Source organism: Haliotis cracherodii, unplaced genomic scaffold, assembly GCF_022045235.1.
Source record: "Haliotis cracherodii isolate W230 unplaced genomic scaffold, xgHalCrac1.p SCAF_1, whole genome shotgun sequence".
In the NCBI taxonomy this organism is placed as follows: domain Eukaryota; kingdom Metazoa; phylum Mollusca; class Gastropoda; order Lepetellida; family Haliotidae; genus Haliotis; species Haliotis cracherodii.
This window is the reverse complement of record NW_027266264.1, coordinates 43,857,554-43,872,205: the sequence shown is the minus strand read 5'-3', so window position 1 is coordinate 43,872,205 and position 14,652 is coordinate 43,857,554. Positions and strand designations below refer to the sequence as shown.

The 14,652-nt window shown below is 39.3% G+C and overlaps 1 protein-coding gene across 4 annotated transcripts in view; it reads left to right on the top strand.

The window, feature by feature from the left end:
• LOC139478144 (small conductance calcium-activated potassium channel protein-like) overlaps positions 1-14,652 on the top strand; it is a 456,162-nt gene that overhangs the window by 329,401 nt on the left and 112,109 nt on the right. For 2 of the 4 annotated variants that reach the window (XM_071260487.1, XM_071260480.1), the window contains one exon: positions 1,308-1,379. The exons of the other annotated variants lie outside the window; for them this stretch is intronic. In XM_071260487.1, the coding sequence (XP_071116588.1) occupies positions 1,308-1,379 (72 nt within the window). The remainder of the gene's footprint in view (positions 1-1,307; positions 1,380-14,652) is intronic. 4 annotated transcript variants of the gene reach the window in all.

The following is a 14,652-nucleotide window of genomic DNA, read 5'->3' as shown; positions in this document are numbered from 1 at the left end:
GAAGGACACAAGGACCAAGGACACAGATTACATGAACCGGATCAGGAGATCTTTCCTGTTGGAAAAAGTAAAAACTTGTCAGTTCTTCTGCCCACTGTCTTGGGGCATGCATTCGAACCTTGTTACAAATAACCAAGAAAACAGCATTTTTATTGGCCATTACATCAGTGGTTGTACTTTCTGCCTGCTGGCAACAGACTTGGAAGGAAGGTTAACCTTTTGTACCATAATGTCTACTACATGTGGGATAGGGCCATAGGTTGACTGCAAGTGATCACACTCTGAAGTCACAGAAATGATGTCAAGGTCACTGGAAGTGACATCATCAGAAGTAGAAGGGATGTCATAAGTATCACATTCTGGAAGGTCACATGGGGCGAAGGCTCTCATTTAATGAGGTCACAATTGGGGAAATGGATGCAGATGTAACTCTAATTCTAAAGAAGTTTTGTATTATTCCAAAAATGGGTCTTTTGAGGTGTTGAGGGAAAATTTGTGCACCTAATATTAGTCAAAACAACTAGAATGCTTGTTTGGAACAATTAGGAACACCAAAAATACTGCATTTAAGGAAAACTCACAATTTTGAAGGAAACACTGGTGTTTTGTTTAGTTTCCGTTTTAAACTCAGTAGACTGTTAGTTATCCAGGGTATATCTAGATGTCAGAGCCCACGGATCCCTCAGGTTTATTCTGTGCACTGATGTAATAGAGGTTTTGTATTCATAGGACTTATCAAACAATACTCATATTTTTTCAAAAATTCAAAGAAAACTACCTCTATTACATCGGGAGAAATCTCTTCCACCCACTTCACCAGTAATCTGCATCTAGGTTGCTGATGTTGGAGTGAAGTCTGTACATTAGCCGAAGTTTAGGAAGGTAGATACTATTAGTATCTCAACTGGTTATTGCCAGTTGACAGTGAAGAGGACTTCTAGCTGTTATGACAGCATACATACAGGATTTATAGCACTGATTTAATAGAGGAAGTATTCTTTGAATTATTAACAGTGATAACTGTTGTTTGATTTTCCTGCACAACCCATACCACTGATTTATTTGAATTGCAAAAGGTATGCTAAATTGGTGAATGGAAAGGACACACGGTGGTGATAGCAGCACTTCATTAGCAACTGCAGACAATCAAATTATGAGCTGTCCAAAAATCGTGAAACTCCCTGTGTTCTCTCTAAAATCTAGTAGCATTGTTATATTGGAAGTGTAACTTGCTTCAGAATGAGGTTGATAAAAAAATGCACTGAGTCTGCATTTGACCATCGTCTTCCTTTCCTTTCCCGTTATAGCACGTAGGGATGGCAGGTTTGGATTCAGGTCCTGGCGTCTATATCTCGATTCCACATGTTGAATATAAACAGGTTTGCTTTTCTACCACTTGAAATCTTTTGTAGTTATTTTGCACGGATCACATAGTGTTACATGTAGCATGGATATGATGAAGCTTTTATTGCTATCATAAAATAACAGCAGTGTTTACCCTTGGAAATGTGTTTCATAACTTTTATTATGTGATAGAATAAGTGCTATCCCTTGTATGTTGTGTTTTACTGCCTATTTATATGTGACATAGTTTTTATAGAAGTTCATAATAAATTGATCTTTCTGATCATCATGAGGCAGCCCCTGTTAGCTCATATTAGAGCTCACTGCTGACACAATTGTTGTTTTTAACCACATGCTTATGACAAATGTAAGAATCTTCTTGTCGTGATATGCCTCCTATATACCAGTCAGTGTGATCTCTTAAAATATAGATGCTTAATTCAAACTAAAATACCTGTTTTTTGTGTACTTAGTCAAAGTCACTGAAGTGCGCATTAATGACTTTGCATGCCTTGTGTACTGATGTCACTGATCCGTGAGCATTTTACTGATTTATGGCTGTTAAATAAAGGCAATTACCGTAAATATATATAACTATTTATGTCTTGCTTATTATGAGTTTACACTTCTTTGATAACAAAAGGGCATGACATGTTTTAAAACATGTCTGAAATGCTGTATTTGAATTCCAACACTGAGTTATGTAATTTGACCTCAAGAAAAGCCGCCTAAACAAGAGGTCACCCTGACTGATGTAAATGACACTGAACGTCAAAAGTCACTTGATTTGTGTATATGACAATATAAGCATTTATGATTGGCAGTTGATGATACATGATTCATTGGGTAGGGTCTTGAAAGCATAAACTTTTAGAAGACCTCCATATGAGGTCAATTGCATGAGATGTCACATTATGGACTATGGTGAGGCAATTTCAGACATTTCATGATAAATCCAAGTGATTTCTAATCAGTTAAAATAAACTCTTGAATATATAACTCAACACCGGTCATTGTGTCAAAGGTTAAACTTCACCTAGAAAGTCATTCATGCATGTTATGACATGTAAATAGTTTTGTTCAAGAAATATTGTCAGTATTGTCTGTGTAATGCTCTTGAAATCGTCAACAAGTCAGTTAAGGTAGCACTCTCTACTATTGTTCATTCTTTTGCATTGTACATGAGCACAACGCACCCAGCATGCAATTCAGCTTCTGTTAGCTTAAAAGACCAAACAAATATAACTAATTTAACCAAAAACTATATCCCTCTCTACCTTAGAAGGAAATCTACTCAGACATAATATTATGAACAGGTGATGATGCGTCTCTCAATTGGATCCAAGTGGAACCACTTGGTGGTGTCAAGTTTATAAATAACGATTATCTGTCGATACAGAATTATTATGAGTCATTGGCAAACAACAAGAAAGTCTTTGAAACATCACATGACAGTCTCTCTTGTTGGTATAGACTTTGGATAGTGACAAGAACTGAATGATCAAAGTGAGGCACATGTACTTGTCATATAGGACACCAGAAGTAGGACTGGAAACAGGAACTAATTTAAATATTGAGTCACACTACCATGATGGAACTTGTCAAAATGACAAGTGTTCAGTATCTAACAAAGCATTTTCAGGTAGGCCCAATGGCCCGAAAAGGTCTTCGCATTCTTTCAACCATGTTTTTTTTGCCATTGACTTGTCCTAGCACATGTTTTTGGGGCAGGATGGGCTCACCTTGAAGCAAACATCTATATCATCACTCTTTCATAGTGATTCATAAACACATGCTTATGATGTAGTCAGAATTGTACATCAGCCTGTACTTTTAGCAGAGATTTCTTATAATTATGAATAGTTTTTTATCGCTTTTATTTATTGACTGAAGACAATGAGTAGGATTGTAAAAGAACTGCAGCAGGTTATTTGAACTTTTTCTTTTCACATTCCATACTAAATTTCGAAAACACATGTAATAGTATTCTGCAAGATCAACGTAAGTATGACATTCAAGGAAATGATTTAAACATTTTTATAGTATGAATCACTATTACAAATATGTTTTCTGCCAAAGTTTCCTTCAATAAATCTGCTGTAAGATTACTTCATGCATGCCTGATTCTTGTTTATAAAAAGATACTTGCTTTTTGTTCATGTCAGGTAAAAACTAGTCCATGTTTTGTTTCTTATTGAACTCCCAGTTGCAGCTAAGCTAATCTGCATGCTCAGCAACCATGTGTTGTACCACTGTTAACAAATAGACACATTCTAGCCAGACGATAATGGAAAGAAACTGTTTCACTCTGGATAGGCATGGACATGCCTGGAGGAGTCCTATCAGATGTTGTGCGAAAATCAACGTAAGGTAACATGGCAGATTTGGAGGTGGGTCTATGGGATTGGATGACTATAATTCAAAGCCTTCGTTACTTGCCCATGAAGAGATCACCTGTTTAATAAAACATACAGCTGTATTACACATTGTGTAATACCAAAATGCGTGCTTATGTACTGTTGGAACACGTTTCACAAACAAATATTGAAAGCTCTCAACATCCCTTGGCTTATTCAACGACATTGCGTGTGGAGATGATAGATCACTGAGAGGAGCTTATGCACACTCGATGACCCCAGCAACCTTGTACCTAGGCTGACATCACATGGCATTGTTTAGCCGATGGATCTTGCAACAAAATTCCACAAATTATGTCATTGGGTATTGTGACATGATTGTAAACTTTGAGGTGCAAGGCCCCGTTCCAGAAGGCAATCATATTGTAGCGCAACGATTGTAGTGCAAGTTAAAGTGAGCTGCGATAACCTTACCGTTACGATAACTTTGTGGAACAAACGCCAGAGTTCTACAGGTGGACCAATTTATGAAACTCGTGAACAGTTGTGGATACCAAATCTATTCACTCGTTTCATAAAATTGTTATTACATGGGAGCTCATTTAGTTTTCTATATCTATTACATAACTGCTATATTCTTTGATTTTATCTGCCATCACACTATAACTAAAACTTTCAACTGAAGTTCTCTTCCCTGTCATTTATCCACAATTAGTTGCGCTATCTTGTTTACCCAGAATCCCTGCACAGAAAACATCGGTTCTTTCCTTTGTGAGCTAAAGAGTTTTGAGCACCTATTTGGTTAAGTTTTCAGTCTAGAAGCTACATATTCTTTAATTATTCGCCATGCAGTAGTTCTCAATAATCGACATGACAGTCGACAGTTGATGCTCTATGTTCCTTTGCCACATCACCTCTCTACCAATAGATGCCTCTCCTTGTTCTTGATTTAAAGCAGTCTTCAAGTTCTGTGTGGACAGTCAACAGTAGCCAGGAGTCTACATGAATCACTGCCATACGAGGGGCCCGTTAGCCATCGCCACATGGGAGATTCATGCTAACTGGTAAAATGATCATAATTCACATTAATTGCTGATCCATATTTTCAACATAAAACAATAGTTATTATTGTCAAAAATTCTAAGAATACTACCTCTATTGCATCATAGCCATAAATCCTGTATTTTGGCTGCAGACACACTATTACTAAATCTTCAGAAGTCTTCTTCAGTGTCAACTTCAGACACCTAGTTGTTACCGCAACAGCACAAGTAGCTTTTCAGCTCTTCAGTGCAAAAAGGCGAGAAAAACATCACTTCTTTCCAAAACATCTAACCACTGGAGGCAGATGAATTGGGGAGGCGGGTGGGAGTAGTTCCTGATGTAATAGAGGTAGTATTCTTAGAATTATTAACAATGATAACTATTGTTTGATAATTCCGGTGAATCCTTAGCCTCCATTCTACCATGAACTTGGAATTTACTCGATTCTGATTGGTCAATCAGAGGCTATTAAATCCCAATAAACACCCTCTGATTGAAACAGCTGGTTTGACGGACACATCACCACGGAAGCTAATATTCGTGGAATAGTACTAAACTGGGCGGTAAAAGAAAGTATAGGTCGAGTTCCATGATCGATAAAAAAATAACAAGAAGAGGTTTTGTTGTGAATTATAATATAATCTAGGGAGGGGTAACAAATGATTGATCAACCACAGTTTGAATGAAATTGTGCAATCACAGGTAATGTAAGCTCAAGGTAAACAATGGTGGGGTAAGAAATTTCATTTTCAAAAGTTGTCACACTACAAATTCATTGTCGACACAGTTGCCATCAATAGCGTGTATGAACTCCAGCTGCCTCAATGCATGCTGTGATACGCCGCCTCATCGATGACGTCGGTCTTCTGATGAGGTGGACTTGAATCCGTTGCCACCTGTCTCTCAGGGCCTGCTGCAATTTTTGTATGTTAACGGGAGGCTGATGGCGTGCTCTAATCTGTCTGTCAAGATGGCCCCACAGATGTTCAATAGGGTTCATATCAGGTGAATTGGCAGGCCATGGCAAAACGTCAAAGTTCTGCTGGTTAAGAAAGTTTCGAGTCAGTCTTGCAGTATGGGGCCTGGCATTGTTGTGTTGAAACAATGTCCCCTGCTGTTGGTTTTGTAAGAACGGAAGCACAACTGGCTGCAACACTTGGTCTTTGTACTGCACAGCGTTCAGGTTTCCCTGTATAATCACCAAATCAGTCTTCTGATCTCCACAAATACCGCCCCACACCATCACACCTCCCCCGCCAAAAGAATGGACCTCTCGAATACACGCAGGACCCCTCTGCGTCGATAAACTCCTTCTCGGCCGTCATTTTCGAAACAAGTTAAACCGACTTTCATCAGTAAACAGCACTCGACGCCAATTTCTCACTTGCCAGTGGTGTGGTGTTGTCACTCGGGGTCATCCGGTTCTAGGCCTGTCCTGTGTCCTCCCTGTCTGCCTGTACCGCTGTATCAGCCTGGCTACTGTCAATGGTGTACAACCAAACCTCCTGCAATTTGGACCTGTGTTTCCCCCATTTCGGCCATACCGATGGCTCTCTGTCTTTGCTCCTGTGACAGTCGTGGCATTTCTTTTGTGTGCTTTCATCACGTGTGGTTATACCCTGCAGACGAACGCATTTATACAGCTAACATGCACATGCAGTTTATGCCATAGGCGGGAAACCTGTTTCACCATTTTTTTGTCACCGCACGAGCGCCGTCAAGGGTGTCATGTTGGGGTGAGATGTTTTTTGGTACCTGTTCCTGGGCAGTCGTATTCCCAATACCCACTTTCCACTAGTTATCGCTGTTTTTAGGAAAATAACAAATTGCCAACCTATACTTTCTTTTGCCGCTTAGTATATTTTCAGTCATTGTCGGTAGACATATTTAGATAATTATTTTTACAATTACAAAATGCACAGATATGGTTACTAAATATTCAAAGGATGTGTTACAATACATTTCATGCAGAAAACACGATAGAAATCTACAACAGAGCTTGGAATTTTGGCGCTTTTCTCTATACAACTGTGACGTCATATCTATGCGAAAGCCTTGCAAAGCTTGCTTTGTTTTCTTTAGAGATGCCCACCTCATGTTAGCTTACCAAGTTGCCTTGCTTATATGCTTCCAATGCCTGTCATATGTTCGAGTGAAGTATTACGGTGCTTCAGTATATACAGCGCCATATTTTGTTCGGTGATTCAGTAATTCAGATCGATAACCCACTCAGAGCACTGGACTCAACCCATGCCGCTTCACTCAGTATATTTGCGAAGACAAAGGAGTTCGCATTTTATTTAGTCATGGTAGAATCGAGATACATACTGTGTTTTCAAAGTAGAGCTAGGTTACCTGCGCATTCAGTTCCAAATTCAATTTAGAGTGGTTAAATCTATAGGTAACCTACATGGAAAACACAGTATGTTTATCTCCTAATTACATAGCCAGAATATACCAGAGGGATAAGGCAGGATCTGCCTCTAGTAACTCCGTGTGTAGTTGACAGCAATCCAATACTGTCGTATGAGTTCTTGTATATCACCGGATCCAAACCCTTTCAAGAGGTAATTACTCAAGGATCTCTCTTAGAAGACATAAAATCAGGTATATAGAGGTTATCACGCAAGTGTGTTTGGCTATGGTAAGTATCCTGCATTAGGAATAAACATTGTATTTAGCGAGACTTGGCAAGCTAAATACATAGTGTTTGTTCCTAATACAGGATATTTACCATCCCTAAACACACAAGCGTGATAACCTCTTTATCATATCATGTCATTCTTCAATTCTGTGCTTGAAAATGGCTTCCCCTCACTCACAAACATTACCTAAACATTGCGAGTTTTCCTGGAATGCACGCATTAATATGTATTACGTCATAGGGTAAGTGATGTGTCAGTTAGACAGTGACAGTAGCCAATATAGTTCAAACTGAAATCTGTTTCTTATACAGTGGCGAAGCAACATATACGCAAAACAACAACTGTTTTGTCAAAGGGAAGCTACTCTAACCCTAGTCTATGAGACGTCACGGCCACGTTCAGATGTTGTTGACAGTCGGCCTGTTCTCTCATAACGTTAAGAAGTTCAGTCAGATGTACACACAGCGCCAAGACGAAACAAGGTAACAATTCCTACATATTTCGCCTAAATCCAACTATTTTTATTTGTGGAAAAGGTTTCAAGCCGCAGAGGTCTACAAGCACAGATATGGCTACTGATCCCGCTTGGCTAGGCCTAGTGCCTAGTGCCCTCGCAAAAATATCTCCAAAGTTACCAAAACTTATAAAATGCATTACCGGTAGTTACGTTGCAGTTCGACACTGGTTTTCAGTATAAAAGACACTTTTTTTCGTAATTGTAGCAACCCTTGACAATTGCAGCTTGAGAGAACCCGGAGAGGTATGAATATGTCCTACATTCTTTGCGAGATACTTTCCAGGCGGTGAGATGGAGGCTTGGAAAATTGGAGTAAAACAGGCTTACCCTGGGCTGACGCAGGAGATCTTTGCAAAATGGATGAGTAAGGAGTGATAGTAGTCTGGGATACCATGTCCTGCTTGGACAAGTTGGAGCGATGAGGATGACTGTACAATCTGTCACTTCCAACTTCTGTATGACCTTGTCTGGGAGAGATCATGTAGGGAACGCCTCGGCAAACATTCCTGTCCAATCCATGGATAGTGCATCTATCTAGAGAGCTCTCGGAGCTGGGACCGGGCTGACGTAAACCGGAAGTTGATGATTGAGACAGGTCTCAAAGAGGTCCAGATGCTGGGTGTCCCAAATGGAGGTTATTCAGGTAAAAATGTCTGGATAAAGAGGCCATTCTGTGGGTACGATCCTCCCTCTCTGATATGTTCAGTTTGCCTGGAATATGTCTCGCTTCCATCCGGCAGCTGAGTCGGCCAAGGCAAATAGTTTCCATCATCAGTAAATGGGACTTGGTTCTGCCTTGCTTCTGCATGTAGGCCACCACTGTCATGTTGTCTGTGGCAATCAGAACGGATAATTTGATGAGACAATCTTTCCAAGTCTGGAAAGCATAATAGATTGCTTTCATCTCTCTGCAGTTTATGTGTACAGCTGTTTCCCTCTCAGTCCACAAATCCTGAACTTTGAGGTTGTTCATGTGAGCTCCCCAACCTGAATCCAACATGTCTGTGAACAGGTGGTGTTCGTGACCTGGTAGGGTGAGGGGAATCCCTGTCATTACATGATCTCATTGAGTCCACCAGATTAGAGATGGAGAGGTATGAGTACCAGTTTATCCAGGGTCTGAGATCGTTGGGAGTTGATCCAATTCTGTAGCGGGCGTAATTGTTATTGTCCTCTGTGAGTCAAATCTTGTAGAGAGGACACAGTTCCTATGAGGGACATCCACCATCTGATGGATCTGGTAGGTTGGTCTCGGACTTGATCATGGCAATGGACTTGTTGAACCGGTCCTCCGGGATGCAAAGATATCCTTACAGAAATCTGGCCGCAATGTAGACTATGTGTTGTACCGGATAAATCTATGACTTGGTCGGATGGATAAGGAACCCAAGATAAGACATGAGTTGGGTGAGGAATGTCACGTCCTAGCGAAGCTGGGTTTGTTCCTGATTGGCGGCCAGGAAATTGTCTAGGTATCCATGAAGTCTTACCATCTTTAAATGGACTTAGTTGATGACTGGCACCGTTATTCTGGTGAATAACCAAGGGGCTATTGATATGCCGAACCCGGAACTTATACCGGCGGTTGTTTACTGAGGAGGTACTTTCATGATGGACACATGGAAATATTCATCCTGGAGGTCAAGGCTCATGACTCAATCTCCTGTTCTGAGTGATGAATGTAGTTTCCTGACTGGTTCCATCAGAAATCTTGGAGGCGGAACCAAGTACTTCTTGTTGAGAGTTTTGAGGTCTATAATCATCTCCGTGGAGTTCTCTTTCAGTTCTAAAAACGCTGGGGAGTAGAACCCCTGAGTTTCGGTGGTATCCCGCAATCTCTGAATGACCCGTTTGGTGAGAAGAGTCTTGATGGCAAGGTCGGCTGCGTCCAATTTGGCACCCCTCAGGTGAAACCTGCGTCCTACCGGGCGGGATACAAGTCGAGGGCGCTTGTGAAAATGTAGCTTGTACCCGTGATGGATAACGCTTAAAATCCAGTGGTTGGTCATAATTTTCCGCATATGACAAAAGACACCCTCCAACTGGTCTCTGAGAAGGCGTTATGTTGAATAGCGGAAGTTGTGTATCGTAATCCGTAGACAAAACCAGTTCGATAGGATCTGCGATGATTGGATTATGAATACACAATGCCATTTAGAAAGTGATCAAGTGTAACTAATGTTATATTTGGGATAACACTTTCTTAGTAAAGTACAGATTCTAGTACTTTTTTGGGTTGAGTCATCTTCTATCCCCGCGACCTCTGGACTTGAAACCTCTACAGCCAGATCCTCAGCATTTGGAGTCTGAGTTCCGAAATGAGTCTTCTTTTCCTTATGGGATATACTTCTTTGGAGGTGGTTCATGGAAAGAGGAATCCCTGGCCAGTCCTCGTGCTTGTTTAGGCGGGTTGACTGCCAGGTTGATGGTAGGTACTTGAAATCTCTCTGTCGTGTCCTGTCTGACCGTGTCTAGGACCGTGGCCAGCTTGTTCATAAAAAACGTCGATGATGTGACTGGCTGTGACACTTGGTCCGTTTGAATGGGCATCAGAATCTCTGGTGGGACATCATCAAAAGACGTTGGTAGAGGTGGCATCGCATGTCGGATCCCGGCGATTAACCAATTGAGATACATGCCAATATCCATGGAGCTGTAGTTAAATCCTTAAATGATTTGTATATCTTGAATGGCAAATACGACATCGATGTAAAATGACCTCTTCAAATCTGGACTGACAACACAAGTAGGTGTAACCAATAGCTTAATTTGATGTAATTTATTGATACCCACTTGGGTGTCCCACTTCTTTTGCATAAGATCTCTGATGTAACATCTGATCACAGGTTTATAGTCACTGGAATATGGAATATGGTGTCACAGATTTGTTGAGTGCTGCTTTAGTAGCAGCAGCAGCAGCAGCCATTGTGTTTGCCTTTTATGCCCACATGACTGGGCAACCAACAAAAGATGATGTTGCATTGGCCAGTTGAAAGATCATTATAAAGTTCTAAAATGTTTAAAATAATTGGATGATTAGAAGAGACTTTTTTCAGTGCCTAAATACAAGATAAAGAATCAGAAAAGATTATAAATTGTTTATATGCATTGACCTCAGCAGTGAATATAATGACAGTGGCAGGTACTACTTTGCCACTGTCCTTGGATCCATCAGTAAAGATTGAATGGTGAGTGTCATATTTATTTCTTAGGCGAAACTTTTTTTATTTCTTGGTTTACGGATTTGAAACTGATTTCAAAAGTGAGGCAGGCCCATTAAAAAAAAAGAAAAGAAAAAAAAAGCCTCTCACATTTTTTTACTTGAATTTTGTCCTAAAAAGTAAGGTAGGTATGACAAAAAATATCCTGCAGTAAAAAAAGTAAAATAACTCAAGAACATTTTATTATATCCCTGGCACTCAGCTTGTGCACAAATGGCAATATAACAATATTCATGTAATGGGTGGAAATGCATGAAAGACGCTGCTATTTTGGCAGCATGGGCAACGTTTAACTCTTTCAACACCAGCCAACCAGAAGATTACTGCTGTGACACAAGTTCCTAGAGACTTTGGTGTGATAGATGAAGCCAACATTTATCAAGGAAATTATCTGCTTGTAAAACATCTTTGATGCTACATGTTTGGCCATACACTATTTGAGAGGTATAATTAATCCTATTGTTTATAAATATGAAAGTTATGTGTATTACATTATTTAAATAATTCATTAACAACCTAATAAAGTTTATTTTAAATAAAAATAATGTAAGCTTAAACATTCATAACGTCCATATAAAGGACCAATGAAGCGAAAATTTAATGATTTTCGGCAAATATAAGATTTCATAAAATCCAATGACCTGTTTCTTTTTTATTTTCATTTGTTTACGTACTCAGAACATTATTTAAAAAAGAATTACAAATTATATCTGTCATCACCCATTTCCCGAGGATAGTGGCTGTCCACTCACTAACATGAGGAAATACCTCCGTTTTCATAGCTTCGTATGAATAACACATACATCGAAGGCTGCCATCTCAGTATACATAAAAAAACTTACCTGTATATTGTTTCAGTGACATAATCTGCTACAAGGTTCGTAATTGGTCAAATTTAAGCTCATGACCTAAGGCAGCCAATGAAATTACAGCAACAGTAATTTTCAGACTTTGGCGAAAGGTTTGGCTTAAATCTTGTTAATCAGAATGTTTTAAGCATGAAATCGCGATCTATATAAAAAAATATGGAACTTTATGGATGCATAGAGCTAGGTTACGAGCTGTGACAAAGATTTCTTATGCATATATTTTGGCATTAAAGATATCGTGTCAGAGCCAAGAAATTGAGGCGACGAAAGCCGAGATGTAATTTGACTTACGATTACACATGATCACTCGAAAAGATGGAAATAATAACTTAGATGTCAGTTTGGCAATTTTTAGATATATATTTGTTGATTTTATTACTTTGTATAATATATTCAAAGATTTGCTTGAAACATCTTTATTTTGCTGTTTGACATGTTCGATGAGGACCCGTTTTCGAAGTGTGTCCGAGAATTATATTTTCATTAACAATGGGGGATAATTAATAACATTTATAAATTTTTAATCTATAGATAAAAAACATCAAATGGCTTCTTGACCAGCCAACAGCGTTGAAAGAGTTAAAACTGGTCACTGCTGCGGTTTGCGTTGACAAGCTTTGATGGTATTAGAGAAGGATCCCAGCAAGAAATATCAGAGTGACTTCCCTTTGCTTTACGGTCGACGGGGAAATGAAATCTTTTTGTTTGAAATTTTTGACGAAAAGATCGGTGGTAACAAAAAAAAGGGTAATTTTCATTTTTATTATTTTTTAACATTTGGACTTTGAAAGAGCGTCGCATTCGTAAACCAAGAAATAAAAAAAGTGTTGCCTTAACTGTAGATATTCCTGTTGATATACTAGTCTCAGATTTTATAGAACGTGTGAGGGAAATGTCTACTTCTGGTCTCACCAACTGCCACGGAGGAGAAGACAAAAGGCAGTAAGGAGAGATAATATCTAAATCTATATTAGCAGCAATAATATGTGATTTAATCCAAATTCCAAGTGGTGGAACCAGCTTGGTTTTCTCTGAAACATTTCTTCATATAGGGGATGAAAAACAGAGTCATAGGCAGGATTAGAAGGGTTGGAGTGTAATTTAGTGATATATTGAAGAGACAATTCAATATGGCGTAGTTTCAAAGAGGGTCATCAGCCTCGACATAGAGGCTGTCAACAGGAGAAGTTCTAAAAGCACCAAGGCACAGTCTAAATCATTGATGGTGGATTGAATCTAGCTGTTTTAAATTAATCTTGCAAGCTCCAGCATACATATTGGAGCCATAGTCTAATTTAGAGCGGATTAATGATCTATATAAGTGAAGGATGGTTGTCTGATCCCCTCCCGTTTTAGAATTCGAGACGACTTTCAACAATTCGAGGACCTTCAGGTATTCAGTCTTTAATTATTTTAGTTGTGGCAAAAACGTCAAATGGTGGTCAAAAATCAATCCCAAAAATTTTGCCTCTTTTACAACCTTAATTGGAGTGCCATCTAAAGAGAGGGGGTTTATATTTCCGACAGAAATGAATACAATTTGTCTTGGTCTGTGAAAACTTAAATCCATTCTCAAGACACCATTTATGAATTTTATTAAGACCCAACTGTAACTGTCTTTCAATGGTATTTATATTTTTAGCATGACATGAACTATTAAAATCATCGACAAACAATGACCCATCTATTGAGTCATTTAATACTTTAGATAAACTATTTATTTTTATGCTAAACAATGTGACAGACAAAATATTGCCCCGTGTAACCCCGTGATCCTGATTAAAATGATTTTACAGGGTTGATCCAACATGAACTTGAAATTGTCTGTCTGTTAAAAACTATAAATTTAGTCAAGCGGGCTCTTAAACCAAAGTCATGTAAATCTTTTAAGATACCATGCTTCCAAGTGGTATCTTAAGCTTTTTCAAGATCGAAAAAGATAGATACAGCATGTTGGTTATTGACAAAAGCATTTTTAATAAATGATTCTGAACGAACCAAATGGTCAATTGTACTTCGGTATTTACGGAAACCGCATTGGATATTACTGATAAGATTTTTGGTTTCCAAAAACCAAACTAATCGATTATTTACCATGTGCTCCATGGTTTTACAAACACAGCTAGTTAACGAAATGGGTCTATTATTTGAGACCGCCTCCGTGGTCTTGTGGTAGAGCGTCCGCCCGGAGAGCGGAAGGTCAGGGGTTTGATCCCCAGCCGTGTCATACCAAAAGACATTAAAAGATGGTTCTTGTTGTTACCCTGTCTGGTGCTTGGCATTCAGGGGCTAAAACAAGGACTGGTCGGCTCAGAGTCAGTATACTGTGTCTGAGTGGGGTATTCATGTTAAACTGCGGCATGGCATCTCAGTGAGCTAGCACTATAAATCGGCATCAGTCCGGACTAGTACAAGCAGCCACACAAACACACACACGTACATGCACGTCGCTATATAAGTGCCATAATCTTGGACGCGATGTTAAACCCCATTTCACCTCACCTCACCTATTATTTGATGGATCTGTATGATCCCTGCCAGGCTTTGGTATGGGTACAACTATGGCATTTCTCCACGAAGGATGAAAATGTCCTGTTGTCCAAATATAAAAAATATTCAGTTGTGTTGTGAGACAAGATTCAGGCAAGTGTGTTA